This window comes from Cadophora gregata (assembly GCF_030347475.1).
Source record: "Cadophora gregata isolate MNR1 chromosome Unknown scaffold_1, whole genome shotgun sequence".
Taxonomy (NCBI): Eukaryota; Fungi; Ascomycota; class Leotiomycetes; order Helotiales; family Ploettnerulaceae; genus Cadophora; species Cadophora gregata.
Genome location: NW_026695924.1, coordinates 4,102,794 through 4,130,691, shown reverse-complemented (window position 1 = coordinate 4,130,691; position 27,898 = coordinate 4,102,794). Strand labels below are relative to the sequence as shown.

At 49.3% G+C, this 27,898-nt stretch overlaps 9 protein-coding genes across 9 annotated transcripts; 6 read left to right on the top strand and 3 right to left on the bottom strand.

The window, feature by feature from the left end:
* Positions 1-406: 406 nt before the first annotated feature.
* On the bottom strand, positions 407-2,411 carry ONS95_001345 (uncharacterized protein). The gene has a single exon (XM_058494541.1). The coding sequence runs from the start codon at positions 1,610-1,612 to the stop codon at positions 1,298-1,300; it is 315 nt and encodes a 104-aa protein (XP_058364746.1). The 5' UTR covers positions 1,613-2,411; the 3' UTR covers positions 407-1,297.
* A 764-nt stretch (positions 2,412-3,175) lies between these two features.
* On the top strand, positions 3,176-6,290 carry ONS95_001344 (uncharacterized protein). Its single transcript, XM_058494540.1, has 2 exons — positions 3,176-4,361; positions 4,451-6,290. The coding sequence occupies exons 1-2, from the start codon at positions 4,033-4,035 to the stop codon at positions 5,640-5,642; spliced, it is 1,521 nt and encodes a 506-aa protein (XP_058364745.1). The 5' UTR covers positions 3,176-4,032; the 3' UTR covers positions 5,643-6,290.
* Positions 6,291-7,166: 876 nt separating this feature from the next.
* Positions 7,167-9,713, top strand: ONS95_001343 (uncharacterized protein; the record flags this gene model as incomplete). The annotated part of the gene is made up of 1 exon (XM_058494539.1): positions 7,167-9,713. The coding sequence occupies one exon, from the start codon at positions 7,167-7,169 to the stop codon at positions 9,711-9,713; it is 2,547 nt and encodes an 848-aa protein (XP_058364744.1).
* A 469-nt stretch (positions 9,714-10,182) lies between these two features.
* ONS95_001342 (uncharacterized protein) lies at positions 10,183-12,697 on the bottom strand. Its single transcript, XM_058494538.1, has 2 exons — positions 12,461-12,697; positions 10,183-12,332 (listed from the first exon to the last, which is right to left on the bottom strand). Exon 2 carries the CDS (start codon positions 11,404-11,406, stop codon positions 10,417-10,419), a length of 990 nt encoding a protein of 329 aa, XP_058364743.1. The 5' UTR covers positions 11,407-12,332; positions 12,461-12,697; the 3' UTR covers positions 10,183-10,416.
* Positions 12,698-13,054: 357 nt separating this feature from the next.
* Positions 13,055-14,177, top strand: ONS95_001341 (uncharacterized protein; the record flags this gene model as incomplete). Its single annotated transcript, XM_058494537.1, has 2 exons — positions 13,055-13,189; positions 13,236-14,177. 2 exons carry the CDS (start codon positions 13,055-13,057, stop codon positions 14,175-14,177), a joined length of 1,077 nt encoding a protein of 358 aa, XP_058364742.1.
* Positions 14,178-15,667: 1,490 nt separating this feature from the next.
* On the top strand, positions 15,668-16,577 carry ONS95_001340 (uncharacterized protein; the record flags this gene model as incomplete). Its single annotated transcript, XM_058494536.1, has 2 exons — positions 15,668-15,806; positions 15,868-16,577. 2 exons carry the CDS (start codon positions 15,668-15,670, stop codon positions 16,575-16,577), a joined length of 849 nt encoding a protein of 282 aa, XP_058364741.1.
* Positions 16,578-19,066: 2,489 nt separating this feature from the next.
* ONS95_001339 (uncharacterized protein) lies at positions 19,067-19,676 on the top strand (the record flags this gene model as incomplete). Its single annotated transcript, XM_058494535.1, has 3 exons — positions 19,067-19,105; positions 19,159-19,447; positions 19,498-19,676. The coding sequence occupies 3 exons, from the start codon at positions 19,067-19,069 to the stop codon at positions 19,674-19,676; spliced, it is 507 nt and encodes a 168-aa protein (XP_058364740.1).
* Positions 19,677-20,202: 526 nt separating this feature from the next.
* ONS95_001338 (uncharacterized protein) lies at positions 20,203-24,073 on the top strand. Its single transcript, XM_058494534.1, has 3 exons — positions 20,203-21,014; positions 21,059-23,553; positions 23,603-24,073. The coding sequence occupies exons 1-3, from the start codon at positions 20,497-20,499 to the stop codon at positions 23,842-23,844; spliced, it is 3,255 nt and encodes a 1,084-aa protein (XP_058364739.1). The 5' UTR covers positions 20,203-20,496; the 3' UTR covers positions 23,845-24,073.
* Positions 24,074-24,425: 352 nt separating this feature from the next.
* ONS95_001337 (uncharacterized protein) lies at positions 24,426-27,371 on the bottom strand. Its single transcript, XM_058494533.1, has 5 exons — positions 26,703-27,371; positions 25,943-26,657; positions 25,754-25,884; positions 25,183-25,653; positions 24,426-25,012 (listed from the first exon to the last, which is right to left on the bottom strand). The coding sequence occupies exons 2-5, from the start codon at positions 26,095-26,097 to the stop codon at positions 24,615-24,617; spliced, it is 1,155 nt and encodes a 384-aa protein (XP_058364738.1). The 5' UTR covers positions 26,098-26,657; positions 26,703-27,371; the 3' UTR covers positions 24,426-24,614.
* Positions 27,372-27,898: the final 527 nt, after the last annotated feature.

Sequence of the window (27,898 nt, the reverse complement as noted above, 5' to 3'; positions counted from 1 at the left end):
AATAATAAATAATTATATTATTATATTATTTCTTTATATATTAACTAATAAGGCTAAGGGTTTATTTTCCAAGTTTCTAAAAATATGGTTAGATGGGGACTGAAAGGAGAGGGAGGATATTGCTTGGCGGGGTACATCTCCACGTGATATTGGAAGTTACCTATCTGCTGGGGCAGCAATCTATCAACATCAACTTGACATCTAGTATGACGCGATGTCCACAATCGCTTCCGATGATAAGTGTCCCGTCATCAAAACACGAAAGCGAAGTCATTTGTAGGAGCAACTCACCGTGGGGGTCATAAAAAGCCACACACGTGCCTCCATCCATACCCCTCATCTCCAGCCTCCCATCTGCCCGTCCACGACCTTCGACACGGATTCCAGAACGATTTAACCTTCCACACCTTCCACACCTTCCAAACAGCTTCCTAATCCGATATTTTCAAAAACGCCATTTCAAGCCTCCATTAATGCTGTCCAGGATTTCTTGCAGTAGCGTTCATTCCATTACGAGGGGTTTTTTTGCATGGCTTCAACATCTTCCCGCTTTGCAGGAGCTGCTTCAAAGGTAGAAGGAATGTTGGAATTTTGAAATCTGGAAGTGAAGTTGAGATCGCATCAGCTCCTATCTTAATCAGTGTTGCAGTTTCCATTGAATGTTGAATCAAGACTTTTCACGGCTTCGCCACTGCGGTACGGTAAGCAACAGGTCATTTTCAGTGTCAAAGGCGAGAAGAGCCAAAATACGACTGTCGTCAGATGTTGCTCCTTCTCCTTCGAATAATGCTTGGCCTGCCACTGCCAGCAATCCTTCAGCGCCGTGACCTCATCTGCCGTGTCCATCTGAATAGACGGGAAACGCCTCTTTCATGCTGGAATGGGGCGGGACAGAAGATGTTGTCAGGTAGGTTGAGGAGGCGGCGGCAGTGTCGCGGCCGGGGAGGATGAGGTGATGCTCATCTCGGTGAGCACCTATCCTCCATTCTTGTTTGCTTTATCAGTCATTCTGTTGTTTAGTTCCAATCAATACTCCTAGGTTTGCTTTTCTCTTTGAAGGTCATGGCAATTTGCCCTTATCTGTCGAGTTAGACGTTCTGTGCTGGGGTGCAAGTGCGGAAGAGATGGTTAGCCAAGTCATGGAACGGAAGACACCCTGTCCTGCCTTCAGTCATCTGAATCCTCGAGTAGAAGAGAAGCTGTACGTAAGTTTACATAAATTACGAACTGGCATATCATAGTTGGCTGACAAGCTGTCAGGTGATCAATCGCAGGTATAATCTGCAGCAGTCCACATCTACGTGCTCTCCGCTGCATTTGATGAAGTCAGTCCGAATCCACAATATATCCTCAACTTGTCACAGTTCTCAATTACTGTACCGGATCCTCCGCGGGTCGTCATAGTCGCATTGAGGGGGTCTCGAAGCCTCAAGACTATACTTTTGATCATATATCTCGAATGATGGAAGTAAAGCAGTGGCAATGACGTCCAACATTTCCGCATATCATGTCGGAATAATGACAATCTCATACCCATGATCCTAACAATCACCAAGTAAGTGCCCTTCGCCGCCCGACCTTGCAAGTCTCTTCTACTCCCCAACAACAACATCAAGTCTGGAGCAGCCTAAGCAAAAACATTAACGCCCAAATGGTATCCATCGCGGGATCGAGGGTTTTCCCATATTTGAAATTTGGGTATTTATATGCCATGTTCCTTGCAAAGTCTGTGCAAAGGAACAGAAATGGCAGGGTGATAAGATAAAGAGTGTACTCATGTAGCACAGCCCTTGAAGTGAGATTCATGTATGGCACGAATTGTAAGTCCCAAAGGAGTGGACTTTAGGAGTGCCTGGGAAGGCTGTGGGCGTTTGGAATACACATATCTGGATGTGCTCGATGAAAACTCGGCAACTAACAAAAGACAAGCAGTTCATGTGAGGTATTAAGGCTGAAGTGAATGATAGGTGACGAGGGTAGGACTTGGATGTTTTGTGCTACTTCAGACGCAGAAAGTACCTGCCCCCCTTGCTTCGACTCAATCTGCCTGCCGACTTGTCTTAAATTCAGATATCTCTCCTGGAAATTTGTCGAATAGATTCTCAGAAAAGCTATGAGGTCCAAGGAATTTTATGCGGTATCGCCCCTTGTTATCTGAGTTCCAGTCTCCCTTGTTCACTTGCTGCTACGTGGTGCGGCCGAGGCTCGGCTACGCTACGCCTACAGTCCCACTCCAGAGGCAACAGGCGAGATCAACACCGCTATCGAGACAATTGGTGTGCCATGGAGCCGGGACCCAATGAGAACAGCGGTCAAGCTTTCCAACTCATCAAAATAAATATAACGTTGATCTGTTGTTGGATATGTGGATGAGCTCAAATTACCACAATCAATACACCCGCAAGCATGCCTGGATTTGTTGGTTCTAAACCTTAGAAGTGTGCTGTGCCGCTGGAGCGATATGGGCCGTTGGTGTTGTCCTGGGCAAACAGCGCGAATGCCCACAATTGATAGCTGGTGGCCTATCCTGCATCGTGGTGGCGCTGGACCGTTATCTTTCTGGTGGGCGAAGACTCGGAAGACTCTGGGCTCACACTACTACTCACACTCACACTCACACTCACACTCACTACTCAGACTGAGCCCCTGCCCCTGTTCCTGCCCCTGCCCCTCTTTTCCCTGCCACCAGCCCACCACCCACGCACCGCCCGCCTCCTGTCGAGTCCCGGACTTCGGTTCCTTCGATTGAGTTTATGACTATTTTGCATCCAGAGAACAAAAGTCCCCACAACTAAGTACAGTATTTATGAGGAACGTGGGCGTTGCGTGTAACCAAGTCCAAGTGTACGAGCACTACCAGTACAGTACACTAGCAGCTTGAGACAATCCCCGCCGTATCGTTCCGTACCGTATCTCGTCAGGTGCTGAGCATCGCATCCCGAGGTCCAAGAAGGAATAGTCTGTACGATACTATGAACCGGCTCTTTCTAGCCATTCCAGGCTCTTCCAAGCCTCTTTCCAAGCCTCCGCCCACGATATCAGGCATCGTCAAGCTGTCACCATCACCCCTCCCCGGCTCACAACAGGATCTTACCCTACCCTACAGTAGTAACCCATCGATCAGTAGTAGTAGTAGTAGTAGTAGTAGTAGTAGTGATTTGTCGGGAGCTGCACTCAGTCTCACAGGCTTCTTCTGCTGCCCAGGGCTCTATCTAAAGTTCTCATCCCAGCCAAGCCCGCCCCCAGCCAAAGCCAGAACAGCACCCCCATTATTTCCCCTCCTATCGAGCCTATCACCTCCTAGTATCCTATCCTCTGCCATCCACTTCCACCTCAAGTACCTACATGGACCTAGTCCTAGTCCTCCACTGTCGTGCCACTCCACTTACTCCAATCTATCTATCCTTAGCTTTTGACAAGAGAGCCTTGTGCTCCCACGCATATCGACCACTCTTCGTTCTCCTCCTCCTCCTCCTCCTCCTCCTCCTCCTCCTCGCCTCTTCCACTTCCACTTGTACAACCCAGAATCAGCTCTTACTCACCGTCTGACACCTCGCACTCGCTCTCGAAATCGCAATACATAACTCCTACCTCTCGACAATTTGTATAAATCAGCAGCCGTCCAAGTATTCCCGTCAGTGCACTCCCGCCGTCAACCCAATCTTACGTACTAGACCACCGTGCTGGGACGCCTCTCGGGTACAATCAGCTCGCAGAACGTCATTCTGACCCAGTTCGTACATCGACCACGCGACACCATACAGGATAAAGACAATCACATTGTTCACTTCCGAAGGACATCTCGAGTCCCGAGTCTCACGTCCTGATGCCACGGCCCATGCGCCGCATTCTTCGCCGCCATCTCCTCGCGGAATCCAAAAGCCCAGACAGGAATGCGCAATTGACCAGCGCCGAGCAATAATACGATTTGGGATCGAAAAAGGCACGCCTTTGCGAATCCCCTCAACTCCTCGCTCGTCCCCTCTGCGGAGGTAGACGGGCGTGGCAGCCACACCTTCCTCCTCCTCCGCCATGTCGATATACAGCTCGCCGCCGCCCGCGCGGGCGTTCCGCGACGACAAGGCCACGCTGCTGGTGTGCTGGTGGTGTACGATTTTCGCGGCGGTGATAATACTTTTCCGGGTCTGCGGGCGCTACATACGGACGGAGAAGCTGTTCAAAGAAGACTGGCTGGCTTTTGCGTGTATAATTCCGCTGTTTGGGCGCATGGCGCTGGTGCATGTCATCTTGCTGTACGGGACCAACAATGCGATCACGACGGAGTTGTCGGACGAACAGTTGCATCATAGATCGATCGGGAGCCGGCTGGTTCTGGTATCTAGGATCCTATATGCGGCGACGTAGGTTTTTTTTCCCCTTTCGCATGAAAATCAAAAATCAAAAAAAGGTTTGTTCAGGGTTCGGATGGCATGGCTGACTCGAGTTGTAGACTATGGATGCTTAAACTTACAATAACCGAGTTCTTCAAGCGACTCACGATTAATATTTGGACACGATCGCACGAGAGGATGTTACAGATCATCAGGTGGTTCCTTCTGCTCACCTTTTTTGCGACGGTCATTGCGGATCTGGCAGAGTGTCAACCTTTTACGCATTATTGGCAGGTTTCTCCTGATCCTGGTGGGAGATGTCGACAGGGATACGCCCAGCTTCTGACGATGGGGACGTGCGATATTATCACAGATATCCTTCTGGTCGTATTCCCCATCCCTATCATCATTCGATCGAAGATGGGACTCAAGAGGAAGATCCAGCTTGTGTTATTATTTTCGGCGTCTCTCCTCCCGGCCGGGACGACCATGTACAGGCTCCCAAATATTCTCGATCGACACGGCAGCCAGCAGTACCGGTCACTGTTAGCATCGGTTGAGATTTTATTTGCTACAGCGGTAGCCAACGCTCTGATCCTCGGATCGTTTGTCCGAGATAGAGGCGTGAAGAAACAGCGGTGGAAGTTCGGGTCCATGAGCGATAGCATCGAGCGGACCACGAGCAGGAGAGGAACCGTTATCCGGCATTGGGGAAGTGATGAAGATCTAGTCAGAGATCTAGGCATGGGAGTAGATCCGGAACTACGAGGCGCAACACCAACACCTCGACCGGCTCCCATGGCCATTGCTGGAAATGTGCCTGTCAAAGCACATAAACTTGTAGGGAGGGATTGGCAGTTCCCTGGAGAGAGGAGCGACACGAGCGATGAGATTGACTTCATGAAGACTGGGGAACCGCACAGCCCAGGAGACGTATCATCGATTATCACACCTCGGAAAGTCTCGTTTTTCGATGTAGGCGGACTGCTGGAAGACGATTTACCGAGACGAGGGAGCTCGACGAGAACGACGGACACGGATGGAGAGAGTTCCATGTTCGGACCTCTTTCCACAACATGGTCTCACGATCAAGGCCTGTCCCCTGCACCACAGCGGAGAGGCTCCTCGGCTCTCCTTCAGGATATAGGAGGATTACTGGGGCCACGAAGGGAACGGGATAGGAATTCAGCAGCGAGGGGTTATGAGCTGCAGACAATCCTACAAGAACAATCGCCGCACCTCCAGCCCGTCAATCTGACACGGCAGCAAACGAATCATTCGCTGCAAGATGTCGGTGGTCTTCTGAAGTAGAAGCAATGCGGAATGAGACGAGGGCAGAATTGAGTAGTGGCGGAGCGGGAAAAGCGAAATGATATCACGAAGATACATGTGTACTAATTATTACCTCTTGTTTTTCGAATTTATTAGCGGGTCGGTCTGGTCTGGGCTGGGCTGGCAAAGGATATGTATGGGAGCGCATGAAACCCCAATGACTGCACGACCTGACTGACATCTACATTACTGGGCGAGGAGTTCAAGGCGTCAGGGTCGGCAAGGACACATTTTTGTGATGGATATATCACGATGTGTTGGTTATTATTGGGGTACGAATATGGGTTGGATTTCTTGTTCTTTGGGGGTAGATATGATGATTGGATGGGGGATGAGAGAAGACGTGATGGGACGATATGAGATGAGATGAGTTGAAGTGAAGTGAAGTGTTATATACCACGGCGATTATTGCATCGCTACCTGTTTATCGTTCTAGGTCGTAGGATGTGTGAGAGAGGAGAAAGGAAGATAGATTCCCGAATGACAAGAATATCTCTAGCTCAACGTGATTTAATGGATTCAGGTGATGCGCCCAGATATTTGCTTGACGATAGACTATCCCATGAGGCACACTGGTTCTCAAGACCTGTGCTTTGGGGAAGAAGGCATGTCCACTCCTCCACTGTGTGGTAGTAACTTTACAGCTGTCAAATAATTCTAATCGCTGTCAACTGACTGCTCGCTGGCTGTCTATGAACCACTCAGCACTTGAGTTACAACTTTAGCGATTGCTCCAAGGTACGGTTTACACCCTTGGATCAGATGGCTCATACTCCCCAACATGCCGTATCCAGTTGAGTCACTAATCACCGCATTTTGTCTTCCCCATGCTGTTTCAACCACTCTTCATTGGTGAGACTCCCTTGACTCGTTTGCGCCAACCCCGCCATACGCTTGGAGAACCCCGCCAAAGGAGATGGCAAACCAATTGCGAATGACAGCACGTCGGCGATTGGAACCCTAGTATATAAAACCAGTGTCGCAAAGGACAGTAAAGAAGGTTTACCTTAGCCATAGATGAACAAGAAAATACCTCAACTTCCACAGCGGCCAGCCCCTTTCAGCACGCAACGTACACTCAATCTGCCGCTAATCGCAAAGCTTGGCTGAGCCTAAATCTTTCTTTAGAGTCACTAGCAGCAGCCTTGACCCTCTACGGCACAGCATCCGCATCTTCTCCACCACAGCCTCTTTCACTGCCTTGATCCAGAATCCAACAAAAACACGATCCAGCTGTCCTCGTTCGCTGCCACATGCGATGTCTGTTCTATTCGATCCAAGAGATCGAATTGTCGCGTTTCGCAACATTACTCATTCTTTTCAACAACATTAAACATCCTCATCCCACACCTTCGTTAATACGACATTGATTGCCTTCAGCCTGTCTGTCCTTCACCGAGTATAAAGCAGCCAATCTACCGCGCCACACCATACAGTCACTCCAGAGACCACCTACTTCTAAAGGCCGAGCCTGGCAACAATTGATCCATTAGATTATACACAATGGCAGACGCAGAACCACAATTCACGTCTCTGCAGGCGCGCATCGCAGCCTTGAACCAGCAGAGCAATGGGAGACCTATCAACCCAGCACCAACAGGGAAGAGGCCTCCTCCACCACCACCACCCGACAGACCAAACCTTCCTACAAGACACACAGTCAACAATCCTCCCATCTCAACCTACGGATCCTCAGTTACGAAACAAGCCAACAATCAACCTATTGGTGCTCGTGGCCAAGCTCTGCTCCCACCTCCTCCAGTCGATCGAGATCAAGCACAAACTCCCACGCCTTCAATGACGAAATCACCTCCATTACCTTCTCGGAATGGCCCACCTTCTCTTCCCACACGCAAGGCATCGCAGCCCTCTCCAGCTCTGCCACCAAGAAAATCGTCCACCCAGTTAGTGCCAAGTACGCAGATGGTCAGGCGAGGTTCGAATTCGTCCACAATATCACACAGTTCCACTATCTCGGGCATATCTCTAGGATATGGAAGTTCCTTGACGAGCGTTTCGTCTGGGGAAGCAGGCAGGAAATTGCCTCCGGCACTGGGCGAAGCAAAATTACCGCCTCTGCCGCCGACGAGGAGGGAGGTGGAGGAGAATAATAGAATTGCAAAAGAGAGGGAAGCCGAGGAGAAGGCAAGGATCGCAGAAGAGAAGGCGAGGCAGAAGGAGGCGGATGCGAAAAAGCTTGAGAAAGTTCCTAGTGTGACTGCGAGGGCTACGCCTGCAGTCCCCATTCGCCCATATCAGATCACTGCGAAGTCGATCCCCACACTACCAACACGGGATACTCAACTCACGGAGAGAGATCCAGCTCCAAAGATGCCGCCTAGGCCTAGTGTCCCATCGAGAGTACCTTCCAGGCCAAAAAGTAGCAACTGTCAGGTTGAAGAAGCTCCACCTCAGCCAGTTAGAAGACTACCTCCCCCCTCTCAGGCAACGAAATCGATTCTACATATGGGATTTGGGAACAAGCAAAAAGAGACGCCAAACCCGGCACCGACTCCAGCACCCACTTTACCCACTTCTCGTCCAGGCCCTGCGGTCCAAGAACTGGACGAAAGTAATTTCGACCAAGCTATCAGGGGGAAATGGGCCCTGGTCGAATTCTACTCCCCATATTGCCAAAACTGCACAGAACTCGAGCCGATATACAAGGAACTCGGGCAAGCCTTTGCCTTTGCCTCGGACCGTTTGCTGATTGCCAAAGCGGACGCCAAAAAGTACCCGCGCCTCATATACAACTATCGTTTTGAAATGTTCCCGGGAGTATTCTTGATCGACCAGCGTGGAAAGTCCGAGAAATACCCCGGCGAGCGTGATTTGGACGAGTTGACGCAGTTCGTCGAGGAGAAAACTGGCATCAAAATTTCAGATGGGACGAAGATGCCAAGTACTGTCCCTCCACCTATCAAAATGAGTTCCAAGCCGTCTGCGAAGGATGTTCAAGCTGTGCAGGCTAGGGTGGCTGCTCTTCCATCTGGATGTCTGCAATGTAGAGACTTTTCCGAACCTGACAATGTGGCGGCGCAATACCCACGACATTCACTGCCTCACACTCATGATCTCACGGGATATCTGGCTGATGTCCTCTGCACGCCATTCTCCTCGGCGACGGACAAGGCTCGGGCTATCTTTACTTGGTTGCATCACAATATTGCATACGATGTAGACGCCTTCTTCGGGAATCGCGTCAAGCACGTTGAACCAAAAGATACTATCACAACTGGTTTGGCTGTGTGTGGAGGCTATGCTGGCCTATTCTCTGCCATTGCACTCAAGGCAGGACTTGAGGCTGTCATGGTAACAGGTCACGGAAAAGGATTCGGATACAAGCCTACACCACCTGGTGAGGCGCCTCCTCCACGGGACCCATCGGGCCACGCCTGGAACGCAGTACGAATCGACGGCGGCGAATGGAAACTCCTAGATCCATGCTGGGGAGCAGGAAACGTCAGCGGCTCATCCTACAACAAACACTTCACGCCAAGCCAATTCACAATGCCCAACGAAGCATTCGGGCTAAAGCACTTCCCCCAAGACGACGCCTACTTCTTCCGCGCCGACCGCAGCATCCCCACCTGGGAAGAATACATGCTCGGGCCCTGCGGCGAGGAGCCCGTCCAAATCTTTGGCGACGCAGAGACCAAGAACGCCGTCGACATTACGTCCTTCTCGCCGCCTCAGCGCCGCATCAAAGTCAACAGCAACGAAACCATCCGCTTCCAGTTCTCCAAGACCTGCGAGCACTGGGACGACAACAATAACCCGCTTGGCAAGCCGTATGTCATGATTATCAACATCAAGGGGCAGGATGGTCGCAAGGAGGATTATGTCCCGTTTGAGAAGAACGAGTTTTGGTATTGGGCGGATGTCAAGGCGAGGGATTTGGGGGCACCCGGGCAAACGATTGGGGTGTTCTCGGTTAATTTTGTGGAGGGGAGGGATGCGAGGGGGTTGAGTACGAAGGAGTATTTGAGGAAGAAGGGGAAGGTTGCTATGGGTCCTTTTGGAGGGATTTGTAGTTGGGATTTGGTGTGAGGGGTTCGTGTGTGAAAAAAGCTGTGACGTGCTTCAAATTTTATCAATGATATACGACCTGGTCGTAGCTTGTGGGCGGATGGCTTAAGGAACGGCAGATGATGATGATGAACGTCTTTTGCTTTCGATTGGGATGGAGGATGGAGGATGGCGTTCAAAAATTGGAGGAATGGTTGGGAACTACAGTGGAAGGATACCCCTTGTTTGAATGACTGAATAGGCACTGTCTATAGGCAACAGAGTAATGACAGACAGATAATTAGTAATTGACAGATGTTTCCGCTGCTTTTTGCATTGTTCTTTCAAGAGCGGTATTCAAATGCAATACGATTGCACTAATCACAGTTCTGGCCTCGGACGCCGAGCCTCGCTTATGGATAACAACAATCCTAAGTCACGCTCTGTGAAATATGCTCGATCCTCGATCGCGGGACCTTGTAATTGCCTGCATTTGGGGTCAGAAATCTCAATCCGCTCGAAAGTATTGGGATGCTTTTCCATTGATATATCTCTATTTCTCTTGAGCAGGCAGGAACAACAGCTTGGAAACCATATCCCAGGTCTACACTGTCGCCTGATATTCTATCCCCAAAACCAATCAATCAAATCGTATTGTCGAGCATGCACGCATACCTCGGAATTTCCATTTCAAACAAGATGCATCCCCTCCCTACCCAGCCCACGTTCTTCAGGGCTTTAATATTCATACCATAAGCATCCCAAAGACAAGTATCCACTTCCTGATCACTACCCCCGCCCCCCGCCTCGACCCCCCCGCTTGACTCTTCTTCCCCATCCCAGACGCAGGCACAGACGGAGTACCCAAAACCGTCGCATCTCCAGCAGCAGTAGTAGTAGCAGTCGTCACCGTCCTGACCGTCTCCGCAAAAGTAGTTCCCGCAACAGTACTCCCCTGAACCACCACCAGCACAGTCCTAGTCTCTATCTCCGTCACCGCAATAGTCGACCCCTCCACCACCGTCGGCAACAGGATCGTCTCCCGCACAAGCGAAAATGTGCTCCATGGCAAGACCGTGCTTCCATCTCTGGTGGCCCCAGGAATAGTCGTCACATACATTATTGTTATCTCTCTTCCCAGCGAACTAGCAGGAATAGCGGAGCCGACGCCCGTACCTGTGAATGGGGTTGGGAGCGGTGGTAAGGTCGCGAGATTGGGTTTGCTGCTACCGTCTTCGTCTTCCTCTTCGCTGGAGTAGGGGTAGGAGTAGGAGTATATATTCCCAGTCTGGCCGTTAGAGAGTGTGTATTCTCCCGTTTGGAGGTTTGCGGTACTGTTGTTGTTGGGGGATGTATATGTGCCTGTTGCGACGGTGCCGTAGCTGCCGTCGGGGAGGAAGTAGTTTGTTGTGAATCTGTCGTAGCAGAAGGGGATGTGGGTGGTGCTCATTAGGAGGCAGGAGAGGAGGACGTTGCAGCAGAGTGAGGGGGAAGATGATGAGGGTTGTGATGAAGAGGAGATGTCGTGATTGGTGCGTTTGTTGTTGTTTGAGGGGAGGGAGGATTGTATGATGTTGATGAAGAGGGTTTGGAATTCGGGAGTGAGGATTTGCGGGGTGGTTGTGGATGTTGCGCCGGGGGGAGAGCAGAGTGAGTAACCTTCTGCGCAGTCGCGTGATGCTTTTGTTGATGAGAGGAAGAGGAGGCTGAGGAGGGGAAAGTATCGGAGAAGCATATTTGCTTATTTTGAAGAGAACAGAGTCCTTTTGGCTGAGGATATACCGGATACTTCGTGTTTGCGATTAGCGTGTAAAGGAAATAATCAGTTCAGAGCTCTTGCGATTTCGCCAGCGAGGGTGAGTGATGTGAGAACAAGATGTCACCACTTGTCAGAACAATATGCGAAGATTATAATGGTGTAATGATTCAGATATTACTCAAAACAAGAAGTACTGTTGAGACCAGCCTTGAAAGTGGAATATCCAACGTGTGTGACGAGGGACTGGTGTGTGGAACGGGAGGCCGCATATTTGGTGTACAACACTAACGGGCTCATACGACAGATCCCGAAACAACAAGTGAGAAAGTGACTGGTTGAATGAGCAAGCATGAGCATATCAGTAGGTGACCACTAGTGCTGGCAAGCAAAAGGAAGAAAATCATCACGATCAACGCAAAGCGGGGCAAGGACTTGGAAATCATGTACTTAAAGTTGTATTGCAAGGTAAAGAGAGAGGAAGAGGCAAAAAGTGGCCCCAGAGTCATCTCGAGGAAAGATATATGTTTTGCTCGACAGATAAAGAGTTTAGAACGTGGCAATAAAATTTGAGGAGGATAAAAGCTCAGGTGTTAAAGCAGACGTTATTTGAAATAACCGGCATCAAGCATTAAAATTTGAAATGAGAAAAAGAACAAGCAGAGAATAGAGCGGTACGAATGTAGATCAGTGCACTACAAAGGTCTAGACTACACTTAACGAGGAAGGGGAAATACATAAGCATGGACTGGAAGTCAGAACAATATGCGACTCAGCAGCCGAAGGGCGAAGGGCTTCTCCTTTGGGCCTACATGTACGAACCTGTATGGCCTCTCAGGTTTTCGTTCCAGCATCCTAAGTCGGTAATTTCTGACCACATATTACATATAATATGGGAAATCATGCTAAGAAGTTAATGTTATTATTGCTAGACGATTTGCGCATGCGATCTAGTGATCAAGGCTGGTTTGTCTCGAGAAGCGGATGTGATGTGGAATATGCCAAATGTTGTTGATGGCCTGGGACGACATACGGCTCGGCTTGCCTCTTCGATACTTCACACATCTCAAGGCTGGAAACTCTTTCACTCTTTCTTTCTGTCGTGCCTTGCCCCGAAGCTGCTCGTCGCGGCACGAAAGGGGGCGACTCGTGATGTAAGCAAGGGTTTCAAGCTGTCCAATTCGACTCGAATGGGGTATGCGAACGACCGGTTTTTCCTGGACGTTATATGGCAATTACGTCATTACAACAAGTGTGTTTTTAATTATCGATACCTTTGTCTGGATGCTCCAGGAACACGAAATAATCAGGCCGGCCACCGACTACTTCCCTCTTGTTTTACCTTATGTTGGATATCCGGAAATAGAGTCTCGCTTGGGTAAACAAGCATTGTTGAGCCTGGCCGCTAAACTCCATTCTGATCTCACCACGCCGCCTGCGCCTCCATGCCTGGCGCGGTGACGCTGACGCCCCCTCAAGAGGCTACGTCTGCCTGCCCGCCTCGTATCATTCTCACTCTCTCTTTGTCTCCGTCAAAACAACACTTCTCCCACAATCAACAACTTGGGAGACATCGCATCTATCGACTATCTTAACCTTCCCGTCACTCCTTCAACAAAGCAACAAAATGAACGTCGCCGGATCCCTCGTCCGTCGAGGACTCGATGCTCACGCCGAGCATGGCAACAAGATCAACATCCCAACATGGGGAGCTGTCATGCTCGCCTCGACTCTTGTTGTATTCGCAGTAGCCATGTTCTCGGTAAGTCCACCGCTTCGACTGTTCGGAATTAAGCTAATATTCGCAGATTGAATACACTTTCGGTCGTCTGATCCCCACGCTCGTTATGATCGAATCCCCACAAGACTCCATCTCTTTCGAGCCTCTCCCAACCGAAGATATCGACTCTACCATCAACAAAGACCCAGAGCAGCCTCCAAAGCCACAGCTCATCACCTCGAGCTTCCGCCGAACCCTCAGACATCTCGGTGGATTCAGCGCTCGATTCCGCGGCTTGGGCATCTTCATTGTAAACACTCTTGCCGTACAATGGATTGCCGGAATACTCGCCGTTCTGCCCATCATCAACCTCCTCCCAAGAGGATTCGCAAACGTTGTAGCACTCGTCCTCTGTGCGCAACTCTCTCTTACCTGGACACACATTGTTATTTCTCAACCAAGCCCAAAGACATGGTTCCGTCGTCTGGCACCAGCGAAGATGTGGAAGAAGGTTGCGATCCCAACTGCGATCTTCGCTCTCGCTGAGCAGGTTGCTGTCTACATCCCAATTTACATGAGCATTCTTGCAGGTCTTGTCGACAAGGATGCTAAGGAGATCGTCGATATGAAACCAAGCCAGAAGACTGCCATGACCTTCAAGGCATTCGGTATTCTCTGCTTCGGCCTCGTCCTCACCTTCTTGGTCGTCATCCCAGCCAACGTCATGTTGACCCGAGTCCAAGCTTCGCTTCTCGTCGATACCGAGGAGACGATCGTTCCATTCGACCGTAGTTTTGGTGGAAAGGTCATTCCGGAGATTGTTGGCGGAAGTGGTAGGATTGGCATGCTTGATGCATGGAAGACTTTCGATGGAGCTGCCCGCATTAGACTCATCAAGGCGTACCTCAAAGTCGTTGGCATGCAGTTGGCGGTCTCTTTCTTGTTCACCATGTGTCTTGTCAGCCAGGTTTTCATTATTGCAGGAAATGACTGGTCGAAGTTGATCCCTGAGGATGGAAACAAGAACTAAGCTGTTTGTGAAGGCGAGACTTGGTATGTGCTCGCAGTCTTTGTCGACGAAGGCTGTGGAATGGAATTGTAAAATTGGTTTATGGTCACAGGAAGGGATGGGATTTCATTTGTTACAGGTATCTGGGGCTCGGTGATTTGGATTGGGCGGGCGTCTATTTAAATACACTCAGGTTTCTACAGCACAATGTAGCATTGCAGCTCAAACACATTTTGGCTCATATTGTCCTACGATTTTCATCTTCATATATGGCTTCTAATTTCCATTTTGGAAATCTCGGCAGTGACTTCGCCCAAATATGAACCATCGTCCATGAGTTGGTGGACACTTGTGGCTCAAATGACATCTTCCGAATTGTCAAAGTCACGGTATTGTCTTCTTTTTTTTCAATATCTAGCATGTTCTTGAGGAAAGAAAGGTCGTGCGTTCACAGCTAGGGATACGCTCTTGGCATTGGGTCGGAGGTGGAAAGACGCTGGGTACCAATTAGCAGCCCCAATCTTCTGATGCACATATTGTTGGGAGGTTCATCAGACATTGCAGCGAAAGGCAGTAAAGCATCCGAGGAGGATTGGCGCCTCAGTAGCAAAGAATCCAAAAATAATGAACTCTGGAGTATTTGAAGGCGGACCGATATGTGCAAGAAGAAAGAAGCTTAGGTCGGAGAGCCTCATTAATGGTCTTCAGCGGAAACCTGGCAAGACAGGAGTTCGGTCCCGAGCCTTCGGACGGAACTCTCATTGGTTTCAGAGCATACATTTTGACACTTTCCTAGGACACCGGACTTAATGTCGGACAACAGAGTTCGACAGAGACAAGGAATTTCCCGTCACAGCTAACCGAGGTCAGGAACGACATACGCATTCGACTCCACCGTGCAAACACCAGTTCATCAGAAGGGAGGCTGTGCTGGCTTGGCTGCGTGAAATCCGGCGACTGGGTGATGCTTCCCGTCGATTAGATCCCGCTCGTTAAGTGGAATACTTTATCAGATATGTCAGTCACCCCTGTTGCCAGGTATACAACGCCAACCTTCAACACCCTGTAGTCAAGAACTACATATTTTCTGGGTACCCACTTCTCGACTATTTCTGTGCCGCGTATTCACGTCGCGTCTCCTCAAATTTGACAAAGGCATTGATCTGTTGACTCCATCCCAAGAAGGAATATGGGACTATGCTCGTTGCTAAGTTGTATTGGTTCAGCCAAAGCGTCCCCATGATGGGATATCCTGTGGGTTGTTTCCCCCCTTCCCATCTCCCTTTCGCCCACGGTCGAACAGCCTGGATAGGAGATGATCTTCCTGGTAGTCTTGGCCATGTACCAAGGACCAGAAGACGGTTGAGGGACAGGCAAAGCTTGATATCTATCCGTTGTACTTGTAGATGGGAATCCCCCTCATTCTACTTTTTTCTTGCTTTCCTTTTTTCCTACGCACACATTCATTCATTTTGAGTTTTCAATTGCTGCTATCACAAGCATTTTTCACAATGGCGTTTTCTGCTAAATATACTCCTCGGCCTATCACCGACATCTTCACCAGCGATACAGACATCAATCGACGAGAATGCCGTCGAACAGTCCCCATGAAGGTTCTCATTCTCGGTCTGGGACGCACAGGAACAGCTTGTTAGTCTCCCTCTCAACAGTCCTCGCTTAGCCCTCATCCCATCTAACATCGATCTCACAGCAATGCGGACCGCCATGAAGGAACTCGGATATGTCGACACCTACCACATGATGAACTGTTCGATCGAAAATCCCCCCGACGCTCTAATGTGGATGGACGCTCTTGCCGCCAAATACGACGGAGTCGGAGCGCCCTTCACTCGCGCCGACTGGGACCAGCTGCTAGGAAACTGCCAAGCAGTATGCGATTGGCCGGCCGTTGCATTCGCAAGGGAGCTCATCGAGGCGTATCCAGATGCCAAAGTCATCCTCACGAATCGCGACGTCGATTCCTGGCACGCGTCTACCATGCGGACGGTCTTCTGGCGAGTTACAGACCCCGAGTTGAGGTGCCTGCAGTACTTTAGCTGGGCGGCGGGCATGTACTACCCTATGCTTAAGAAGTTCTTTGATACGTTTTTCAGAGGGGATTTTGAGAATTGCGGCAAGGAGGTTTTCATCAATCATTATAATGAGGTTAGGAGTTTGGTGCCAAAGGAGAATCTGCTGGAGTTTAGAGTCCAGGATGGGTGGGAACCGCTGTGTAAGTTCTTGGAGCAGCCGATCCCGATGGGATGCAAGTTTCCCAATACCAACGACAACCGAGACTTCGTGGCTAGATCGAGAAGGAGGAATAGGATGCAGATGCTCAACGTGGGAGTCAGGTTCTTGGAGATCGCCATGTTGGTTGCCATTTGTGCATTCCTTGTTTCCGTGTTGTGGCGACTATGAGAGTTTTTGATTCGTACTCAGCATGCATCTTGGAGGCTTGGCTGTAGAGAGTGTTCTTGTTCATCGATATATTTATTACCTTAGACGGCTCGAATACGGCCATATCATTTCATATCATTATGTACTTTGGGGGTCAGGATATCGTGGAGAGAGGAGTTCTGGGATATCAAAATGTCAAGACCGTACTTCACTAATTCCAATTGGCTCGGATAAAACATGCCTTGGTATTGAATCGGTATGCTTCTCATGTTGCGGCATAGTCTTGGCGTCGGGGTCGGACACAGAATGTTATGTTTGCCAATGCTTGTCATTGAAGTACGCGTCATAATGATATGCACTCACACCCCACCTTTCAAACTCTCCTCGTTCGTTTGGCCAACCATGCATGCGTTTGGGTGTGTTTGTATATCGGTATTCGGCTCGCGTCCCGAATTGTTTGCAAGAGGATGATGTTAGCATCGGGTAAGAACTTCTTGCTGACCGAGGTACAGGAGGTGGCTTGAAACCCCACTAACCAATGCAGAGTTTCCTAGATCAGTCAAGATCAGATGAGCTGAAGTCAAATATATTGCTAGTAGAGATGCCTACGCTTGGCCTTTTGTTGTGCGAATTGGGTTTCCTCCATAATCGCCAAGATGCCAAAGCCTCCCTGAATCCCGCGCCGAGTCCTGTCAAACCACAAAGTCCAATCAGCATTGTGAGCCAGCCAGTCTTGCTCTCCTGTATTTGAAAAGGTGCCAAAATTCAAGCCTGCAAGATATTAGCATAAATAGAAGCTGGCCATGAGGGGAAACTTCAGATTCTTTATCATTGACATTTGGGCTTTCTGAGACTTGCAACTTCAACAACGCAACCTCAACCGCATTATCGTATCCGAAGTAAATATGCGTTGTTTAAAAGCCACCACGTAACTGAACAACCAATATCTGGACCGGATGTCGGCTAGCCTTGCCAACACGTTTATAGTGTCGGTAGAGTAGAATATGCTTGCATTGAAAGCGCTCACCAGCCCGTGGTGAGTTATAAAGAGCTTTCGGTTGTGCAAGTATTCGGCGAAAGGCGCCATAGTGCCGAAGCCCAGGAAGGCGTTGCTGTTTGGTAGAGTCTAGAAGGATCTTGAAGATATGTCTTTGATATTGTGAGTGTTGACATACTTTGTAACGAGTTCTGCCGTCATGCATTGTTTCACTGCTTTGTATGCCGTGTTTTGGACTGTTTACTCGTACATTGTTTCTTTCAACTTGATGACCAGTTGAAGAGTCCCAGATGAAGGCTTTGGTCTTTCAGACCTGATAGCCACGGCATAAAGATGCTGAAGGAAAGGCGAGTGAAGTTCGGCGTTAGCCCCCACAGGAAAACACTCATCTGCGATCCCATTCGGGGACGTTTTGACCCTGAAAGATACCCGGAATTGTTCGCCCATGATGTACCAAGACTTCCATGGAGGAGCTCGCTGTTAATGAGTATAGATACAAATCAAAGAAGGAGGCGCCAAGAGGACTTCATATCGGCTGCATCTGGATTCGCAATCCCATCTTCACCCTCACTTCAACACTTTTCTTCGCTTGCCACCCATGGCATGGAAATGCTAGATATTTACATCTTACTTGAAGCTTACATCCTGTGGTGCTTCGCTGATCTCTGGACAATCTCCTTCTCAACACGAAAGATTCCTATCTTCCTAGGCGCAGGCAAACCCCTTCCCGTTTCCTTCACTGATAGTCCGCGTATACCAGCCACCACAGTCAAAGATAAGAGAGGAAGCTCTTGGAGTCTCATGCGCTGTAAGATTCTCAACTTATAAAATCATAGTGTTCGAGGTAACCCTGGCTTGCCAGCAAATGTGGGGCCTGCACGGATTTGTTTGCTGTGCCTGCCTGAAAACAAGCTATCAATCCCTCGTGCAGACTTTGAGAATATCGAAGACAGGCTTCGACATGGAAAGATGCATCAAGAGCAATCAGGCGACGAGTTTGCAGTGTGCATTAGGTGTGTTGCAAGAGATCAAGTTCTGTGGAAGAAATTGGCGAGTAAGAGCAGGCACTTCTCCAACCTTATATTCACTCCTTGGTCTACCGCTGCGGAGATCGTCCTTTCCTTTTGAACACAAATAAAAGAGAAAAGTTGATGCCTAATCTTCTGACGCTAACGGTGCTCGCGTAGGCGATAGCAGAGAGATATAAAGTCTCGCCCTCACCTGGCGTTGACTGATTCTTCTTCAACCTCACAACACCTCAGCACAACACAAAGTGCAGTCGATCTGTACTCACAACACCCGCATCGTGTAAGATACTTTCTCTTCTGTCCTTTTCCATTCATCACGTCGCGTTTGAATTTGTTCACGTAGGTTGCGGGGGCAGCATTTTCACTAACAGTTCACCTTCGCTCCTCGCGTTGCATTATGCGTATATGCCAGAACCTCATCCTTGCTGACATCCAACTTAGATCAGGGGCAACCTCAGTACCAAAATACCAAACCACAATTCAAGATGCCAGCCGTCAAGGGTCAGTGGACCAGTGAGGAGAACGTGAGTCTTTCAGTCCCAAGCACTAGAATTTTACTGATCGCCAAAATCAACAGTACTCCTTGCTCTTCCAGATGGTCCAGCAACTCATGGGAGAAGGCAAGAACCCGGTGAAGTTCGACAAGATAAACATCCCCGGTCGCACTCCGAGAGCTTCAAAGGAGCACTACGCTCAGTTGAAGAACGAAGTCCAGAACCTTAACATCCAACAACAAGGTGCCGCCAGCACTCCTCAAGCTCGCACTCCACGTGGATCTGCTGTCAAGAAGGTCAAAGCTGAGGAAAAGTCAACTACCAAGATGGCTACTCCTTCGAAGAGAAAGACCGGTGATGATAGTGGCATGAGTGAGTTATTCATTCCAGTTCAACAGATAGCAGCTGACAAATTTCGGGAGTGGATACGACCCCCAGCAATCCCAAGCGCAGAAAATCCCCGGTCAAGAAGGAAGTCGTCAAGGAGGAAGATGTAGAGGCTGAGGACTCGGAGGACATGCCCGTTCTTCACGACAGCAGTGGTGGTGATGCTGAATCTGATTCAGCTGAATCCTATCATAGTTACGATTACTATACCTAAGTATGTCATCTGATGGAACTTGTGAGTCTCGATGATCGTGCTGTTCGCTTTTATGAGCTGACATCCGGGTTTAGCTCATTTCTCGGTCTGCCAGCTTGTCTCGTGGTCAGATTACTGGATGCTCGAGCTTTTGCACCAAATATCAGACTCAGGATGACAGAGGAAGTCAAGCAAAGAGATTTTATCTGTGGTTTTTCGTTTTCGTTGGTTCGTTGTCAGCAGAATTTTTTTTCGGTCTTTTGACCTTCAAGCATAGTTGGAGACCTGGAAGGGAGGCGGAGTTTCTGTTGCTGTTTGCGCAGTACATCTGGTGAGGCGATGAGCCCTAGATCTCTAATACCTGGTCATTTCAATGGGAATATGACACTCGTAGAAAACCACTCGTTGGTATCATAAGAGTGATGTGATGTGATGATTCCTTATCGTACATGATATTGATGCTGTTGATGTTTCTCGCTTGGCTGACTCAAGTGCCTAGTTCACTTCGGCCCGTCTTCAGCTCCGGATTTGAAACCCCTGCACCTGAACCTGTGCATGCTCTGCAACTGTCTTTGCGCCGCATCAACTGCAGTGTTATTTCACTGCATTCATTCATTGACATCCTACCTTAAACCTATTTCTCCTCCAGTGTAACCGTGCCAATCTACGGTTGCATCTATCCAAGTGTCCCGACCTACGAGACTTGATCCAGTCCTCCTCCAGTCAACTTCCCGTCAGCGTCCTACCTTGATAGCCTCGTTTTCTCTGCCTCCCCTCCTCTGTCCTACGACCACCTACGCTCCTTTCCGCTTTATTAACCAATCCCCTACGGCTCTGCTGGATGCAGAGAGTCGCCTGCCTGGGATCGAGACACCACTCATTGACGTGCATCTCCCGAACCGCAACCAAAGCACCAGCAAGCCTTGCTGCGAACATTCTTCTACATCCTAGGCATTCCTCTGCAAGCACAAAGAGCCGACCATCGTTGAACTTCTCTTCCATCATCAAAACCACCCACTCGTCTAGAATGTCTACTGGAATTGGTACCAATGGCTCTTTGCGCGCAAAACGAAAGCAGCACCCTGGTACTATCGCCGAGAGACCGCAGAAACAGCATCGGGCAATAAATGGCAAGGAGTCAGCGGGGGAGAATACACCAGAGGTCTACGAAGACGAGACCATGGAGATAGAGGAGACAAGAATCCTTCCTGGCTTGGCCGACACAGCAGAATGGCAAGCCTGTGTGGAGAAGGTTGTGAGGAACGTAGTGTCGATACGTTTCTGTCAAACATGTTCCTTTGACACGGACCCAGCCCTCACCAGTGAAGCTACGGGATTCGTTGTCGATGCAGAGAGAGGGTAATACACATAATTCGTTGGAGAGCATCTGCTGACATTTATAGCTATATTATGACAAATCGGCATGTCGTTGGAGCTGGACCTTTCTGGGGATATTGTATCTTCGACAACCATGAAGAAGTTGACGCCTACCCTGTGTACCGCGACCCCGTTCACGACTTCGGTATTCTACGATTCGATCCGAAAGCCATTAAATATATGCCTGTTGCCGCCTTGACCTTGCGACCAGACCTTGCGAAAGTTGGATCCGAGATCCGAGTCGTGGGTAATGATGCCGGAGAGAAATTGAGTATCCTGTCAGGAGTCATCAGTCGGTTGGACCGAAATGCGCCCGAGTACGGCGACGGATACTGCGACTTCAACACAAATTATATCCAGGCTGCCGCTGCTGCAAGCGGGGGAAGTTCTGGAAGTCCCGTTGTCAACATTGATGGGTATGCTGTGGCCTTACAAGCTGGTGGAAGAAGTGATGGTGCAGCTACTGATTATTTTCTGCCCTTGGATCGACCATTAAGAGCGTTGAAATGTATCCAGGAAGGAAAGCCGATTTCCAGAGGAACAATACAGTGTCAGTGGATGATCAAGCCATTTGATGAATGCCGAAGACTAGGGTTATCGCCTGAGTGGGAGAGCGCAATTCGAAAGGGCTTCCCCAAAGAGACCGGATTGCTGGTGGCTGAGATCGTCCTACCAGAAGGACCCTCTGACCACAAGATTGAGGAGGGCGACGTTCTGATCAAGGTCAATGGCGAATTGCTCACCCAATTCATTAGACTGGACGATATCTTGGACTCGAGTGTCGATCAAAAGGTCAAATTGCTTCTACAAAGGGGCGGTGAAGACGTCGAGGTAGAGGTCACAGTTGGCGATTTACATGCTATCACCCCTGATCGATTTGTCTCTGTCGCAGGAGCCAGCTTCCACAATCTGTCCTACCAACAGGCACGACTCTATGCCGTTGCTTGTAAAGGCGTATTTGTTTGTGAAGCAACTGGATCATTTAGGTTCGAGAGCACCGACAACGGATGGATCATACAAACTGTCGACCACAAGAAGACCCCTGATCTGGATTCATTTATCGAGGTCATGAAGGGCATTCCGGATCGGTCACGAGTAGTTGTCACCTACAAGCACCTTCGAGATCTCCACACACTGAACACCAGCATCCTTCACATCGATCGACATTGGTCTAGCAAAATGAGAATGGCCGTCAGGAATGATGAGACCGGACTCTGGGACTTCACCGATCTCGCCGATGCCCTCCCTCGAATCCCTCCCGTCCCTCGATCTGCTAGTTTCATTCAGCTGGAAAATCCACAACATCCTGCAGCTGCAGAAATTGTTCGCAGCTTTGTCCGAGTCCTGTGTACTATGCCTGTGAAGTTGGATGGCTTCCCACGGAATAGGAAATGGGGCATGGGTGTCGTGATTGATGCAGAGAAGGGTTTGGTTGTCATATCTAGAGCCATTGTACCTTATGATCTCTGTGATATCTCCATTACCATTGCAGATTCAATCATTGTCGAAGGCAAGGTTGTGTTCATGCACCCTCTCCAGAATTACGCAATCATCAAGTATGACCCTTCACTCGTGGATGCCCCTGTTCAAAGTGCAAAGTTGAGCACCAAACAAGTCACTCAAGGTGCATCGACTTATTTCGTCGGCTTCAACCAGAATATGCGCATCGTCATTGCCCAAACTACCATCACCGATATCACCGCCGTTGCGATCCCTGCGAACGCCTCAGCACCCAGATACCGAGCCGTCAACGTTGATGCTATCACTGTTGATACAAGCTTGAGTGGCCAATGCGGAAGTGGTGTACTTGTTGGCGAGGATGGAACAGTTCAAGCTCTCTGGCTCACTTACCTCGGCGAGAGATCACCGGTTACCTCCAAGGACACTGACTATCATCTCGGCTTGGCCACACCCACTCTCCTCCCTGTTATCAAGCAGATTCAGCGTGGCGAGCACCCAAAACTGCGCATGCTTAGCGTCGAGTTCAATGCTATCCAGATGAGTCAGGCTCGCATCATGGGTGTCTCGGAGGAATGGATCAAGAAGGTGTCCGATGACAACTCGTCCCGTCATCAACTCTTCATGATTCGGAAACGAACTTTCGAGAGAGGAGACGAAACTGCAGCCCTGCTTGAAGGAGACGTCGTCTTGACCCTCAATGGAAAAATCATTACCCGAGTTTCGGAGTTAGATGTTATGTACGACCACGAGTATCTGGATGCAGTGATTGTCCGTGACTGCGTTGAGATGAAGATCAAGGTACATACCGTGTCTGCTGATGATCTTGAGACCGACCGGGCCGTCAGCTTCTGCGGAGCCATTCTACACAAGCCTCATCATGCCGTTCGTCAACAGATCAGTAAGCTGCACAGCGAGGTGTACGTATCAGCACGTACAAGAGGAAGTCCCTCGTGGCAATACGGCCTTGCACCAACGAATTTTGTCACCCATGTCAACGGCAAAGAAACTGGAGACCTGCAGTCTTTCTTGGAGGCTGTCATTGACATTCCAGATAACACATGTGAGTCCACCCAACCTACCTACTCCTCTATATATACTGACCATCACAGACTTTCGCCTCAAGCTAATGACATTCGACAACGTGCCGTGGGTCATCACAATGAAGAAGAACGACCACTACTTCCCGACCACGGAATGGGTCAAGGATGCGAACGAGCCTAGTGGCTGGAAGAGAGTAACGTACGAGCAAGGGAAGATTATCCAGGGAGAAGGTCAGGATGGCATTAATGTTGTGGCCGGGGATAACTTTGAGATGGAGGCTGATGGTGGAGGAGAATTAGGAGGGCTTTGAACGTCTACTGTCTGTCTGGCAATTGGGGACATTAGAGGTGGCGTTGACTACGTAAATGGATACCCTGTTTGACCGAGATCTGTTCTCATGTGAGTGAGTTCGAGACGTAACGGAGTGTTGGAAGAGAGGTAATCGTTAATTGGATGTAGCCGCATGGTCGAGTTTGCAGCGTTGTGCGTTTCATGCAACCCCTTCTGACAATCACGAAAACCTTGCACATTGCTTCACATAAAGACAAATGTGTCTTTTACTAATCTGTTCTTCGCGTTTGCGTTTGAGATCTTCCTCTCGTCCTTCTCGTCCCTTTCTTCCCCTCGCTAAACCTCCCCGCGAACTGAATTACTCACAGTCTATCCTGAGCGGCTACTATGCCCACAAGTCCTTTGTTCACGCCATTTCACATTGACGAAGACTAAGCTATCATCAAGCTGAGTAAGAGTTATGCTGATCTGTTCTCGAAATCAATAGAAGATCATGGACCTGAAGCAAGGCCCAGAAGCAAACGGCAAGATAGACAATTGCTAGTTCACAGTCTCGTCAACGAGGAAACATAAGACCTAGCTTGAGAAGAAACTCAGATGGGATGATTATTTGCTCTCCAGCGGATATATACAATATATATTGATGCATACTAGCAGGATGTCCGATGACCTCTCCTGAAGTATTTGAAGTATATACAAAAGTATCTCTACACCACAGCCCCCCCATCCCCCTTCAAGCTCTAGGAAAAACTTCTTGGAACCACCATGACGAGCTCACACCCGCACCATCTAAGCAAGAGTATTTCCAGCGTTGGCCGTAATAGTTGAAATCGAGTTCGCCGAAACCGCAGCCGGGATATTCTTGCCCTTCAAAAACGCCAAGGCCGAAGTATTAGCATCTGTGAACGCTCCGGATCCAGAGAAGTTATTCGCGACACATGGTCTTCCCAAAGATGCAGTGCACTGTCCAGCGTTGGCGGCAGTGGCAGCGAACAAGGCGCCCTTGTAGTCGGGTACGCGGACCTGTTTGATGTTGACGAAGCTGCAGCCTTCAAAGACACCGCCTTTGGTGGTGCTGCCTTCGATGGCGTGGCCGGTGTTGGAGGCCCAGACGCTGTTGATGGCGTGGAAGAAGGTTCCGCCGGAGAGGGCTGGGGAGCGGCCCGAGCCGTAGTAGACGTAGTTTCCTGGGGGAGAAGGTGTTAGTCATTGCGAGGGATACATAGCAACTCTCCAAGGCTCGGAAATCACGGAGAACCCTTCCTCTGCCGTTTGAAACACTGAACAGTAATGGTACACAGGAAGTGTGCGCCCTGGGGCCAAGATGGAATGGAAGTTGAAAGTGAATGCGACTTACTGTAGAAGGTAACAGCATCATTGGTACCAACCAGCTCCATACCCCAGTATGTATGGCCATCACAAGACGCCGATTGAGAGGTTCTGCCATCCAAGAAACTGTTGGAGATGGTAACTGCCAAATTAGGAGCCTGTCCCAGACTGTAGTGCTGTCTGCCCGTGTTCGAGGTAGTGACATGGTCAATCCAGATGTTGTTTGTGTTGGAAAGACTGATAGCGTCGCCTCCCCAGACATACTTCGTATTCAAGTTGGTGATCTTGATATTCTGGATAATGACGTTGGAGACGCCGGACATTCGCAGACCCTTTCCGTTGAGAACGGCGTTTTTGCCGACACCGACGAGAGTCTTGTCAGAAGCGACGTTGATGCCTTGGTAACCGGCGGCGTCGAGGGTTACGCTGAAGGTTGGTCTTGAGCCGCAGCCGCCGAGGGTGTTGAGTAGACTTTGACCGCCGTTTTCTGGGGTGCAAGCTGAGAGATTGCTCGTTAGCTATTGTTCATCCAGCCGTGCTCTGTGGGCAGCAGGGAAATTGGTTCGGATGAATCAGGGTTGCTCGCTGTCAACACTTACGGTATGCGTTACAAGCAGAAAACGACTTGGTTCCTTCAGAACCGACGAAGTTGAAGGTGTCTGAGATGACAATAACTTGTGGAGTTTTGGCAGTGAGGTACTTCTTCAAGTCCGCAATGTTCTTTGGGTAACTGGTGCAGCGGTCAGTGACAATTTGGGAAGGCTAGTCCGAACAGAAAGTCTACGTACACAGGAGCTACATTCCCACCACCTGTGACTCCTGATGCAAAACCGAGGGGTTTTCCAGTGACAACTGAAGAGATTTGCCTGGCAGAAATGTCGCTGGGAAGAGCAGAGGCAAAGCTTCCGAGAGCTGCCAAGGCAGCGAGGTGGAAAGACTTCATGATGAAAAGTAGTCAACGCAGTGGTGCAAGGTAAAAGCAAGAAATGAATAAACAATTCGAAGCGACGAGTATGAAATGAACGAATGTGGTTGCAATTTAAGCAAAGTAAAAGAATGTAAGTAAGCTGTAGCAGCTTTGGAGAGGTAAAGAGCATCAACTGGAGGGAAAGCAGCCTCATTATATTACCCACCAATACTGACTCGAGTACGAGAATACGAAGCCCAGATCGGACGAACACATCTTGGCGATGAGGAATAATGGACCTGTTTCACCTCACACGACCTGGTTGTCGGGAGTGATGGACGAAAGCGTACTTGCTGTGGGGTGGGAAGGTGGCGCTGCCATGTTTCAGACCGAGATGTCTGCGATTAGCGGGAGATCATCCAATCTATCTGCGAGATTGCCGGGAATTGGCAGGACGCGATGACCGAGCGCATCTTGTTCTGGGAAATTTCGGTGATGAAGAGGGTAAAGTGAAGCGATGACTGCTGGAGAATTCGATCTTTTGGAACGGATTGCGGTGTTTTTGACTATCCGAGACTAATCGAATTCATTGACAGCTGAAGCTTGTAAGCGAGGTTTGACAGCTTGAGACGGACCCCGACTTGAACCGCACTCTTCCCGATACAAGTGTAACACCAAGACTTGAATAAATTGATTTAAATCGCAGCTCTCTCTCCAAATATACATATTAGCAGACAATAGGTATGTACACCTTGATACAAGGTTAAAGTTCGATATTAGAAGACAATAGGGCTGTACACGGTAACACAAGCTTAAACGTTCCATAGTTTTGCAGCTGCAAGGCGGACGCGAGCATGGATAGAGTTCGCCACAACCTGCTTTTGCGGAGTAATTAGAGATTTCAACTGAATCTTCTCTGACTGCCGGTTCCCAATTACTACACACAACCTTCCAAATGCAAAAGATCATTGTTAGAAGGCGATGGATGAAATTTGCTGTCCTGATAACCCCAAATATATGCACTGCGGTCTTGTCAGCTGGGGGCTCACCTAATTACTCCGTACGGAGTCAAGAGCCCGTGTCGTTGAAAGGTGTCAAGTGGCTTGCATATGCATATATTCATCCTTAATTCATCCGAACGCACCGCACTTGGACCTCTTTTGGACTTTCTCCACGAACGAGACATTGGAGATCGCGGGGAACAGACGCATGCTTCTACTGTAGGTCGAGATTGAACAATGTACCTACCTAACAGAAAATATGATTCAGTGGCCATTTGGATCATGGGGTCTTTTCCCTTTCTCCTCGAGACTTTGATGTCGGGGAGTGTTGTGTCACTAGCATCAAAGTCAGTGATCGCGGACAGCGCGGCAAGACATTAAAAATCCGTACAGTGTGATCATTAGAACATCGTCATACCAAAATCTACCCCTGGAAATTCAATCTAACCTCGAGCCGATCCTAGATCGCAATACCCCTGACATCGAGTGCCTGAAGTCCGTGGGTGGCTGCTCCTCCCTGCATTTCGCACCTCAATCACATTCTTCCTTCCTTTCTTTTCAGTTCGGCGGTTTGTTGCCCGCTTTACTTCACTGTTTAATACACGCGTGCATCAATATTAATACTAACTAACTCGCTGCAAGGATGGCCAAATCTTACTCTCACCGTCCTAGTTCTATTTCAAGGGTAAGGGCGAAAGTCGTTTCTACATCTGTTTGTTCTTAATGTTCGAGAACAGAAGTGGGAGAATGTGTAAGTAAGTATACGTGGACAGTAACTAGATAGCTAGCTAGCTAGCGAGCTGCGAAGACAATATTGAGTTTTCTATTTCTGTTCC

Bases quoted from the DNA above. Each gene is read 5' to 3' on its own strand.
- ONS95_001345 (XM_058494541.1), bottom strand. From the start codon at position 1,612: ATGTTGTTGTTGGGGAGTAGAAGAGACTTGCAAGGTCGGGCGGCGAAG.
- ONS95_001344 (XM_058494540.1), top strand. From the start codon at position 4,033: ATGTCGATATACAGCTCGCCGCCGCCCGCGCGGGCGTTCCGCGACGAC. The intron at 4,362-4,450 runs GTAGGTTTTTTT...CTCGAGTTGTAG, and splicing joins AGGATCCTATATGCGGCGAC to ACTATGGATGCTTAAACTTA.
- ONS95_001342 (XM_058494538.1), bottom strand. From the start codon at position 11,406: ATGCTTCTCCGATACTTTCCCCTCCTCAGCCTCCTCTTCCTCTCATCA.
- ONS95_001338 (XM_058494534.1), top strand. From the start codon at position 20,497: ATGCAGAGAGTCGCCTGCCTGGGATCGAGACACCACTCATTGACGTGC. The intron at 21,015-21,058 runs GTAATACACATA...TGACATTTATAG, and splicing joins GTTGTCGATGCAGAGAGAGG to CTATATTATGACAAATCGGC. The intron at 23,554-23,602 runs GTGAGTCCACCC...TGACCATCACAG, and splicing joins TGACATTCCAGATAACACAT to ACTTTCGCCTCAAGCTAATG.
- ONS95_001337 (XM_058494533.1), bottom strand. From the start codon at position 26,097: ATGAAGTCTTTCCACCTCGCTGCCTTGGCAGCTCTCGGAAGCTTTGCC. The intron at 25,654-25,753 runs GTAAGTGTTGAC...GCAATCTCTCAG, and splicing joins TTCTGCTTGTAACGCATACC to CTTGCACCCCAGAAAACGGC. The intron at 25,013-25,182 runs GTAAGTCGCATT...CTTCTCCCCCAG, and splicing joins TGATGCTGTTACCTTCTACA to GAAACTACGTCTACTACGGC.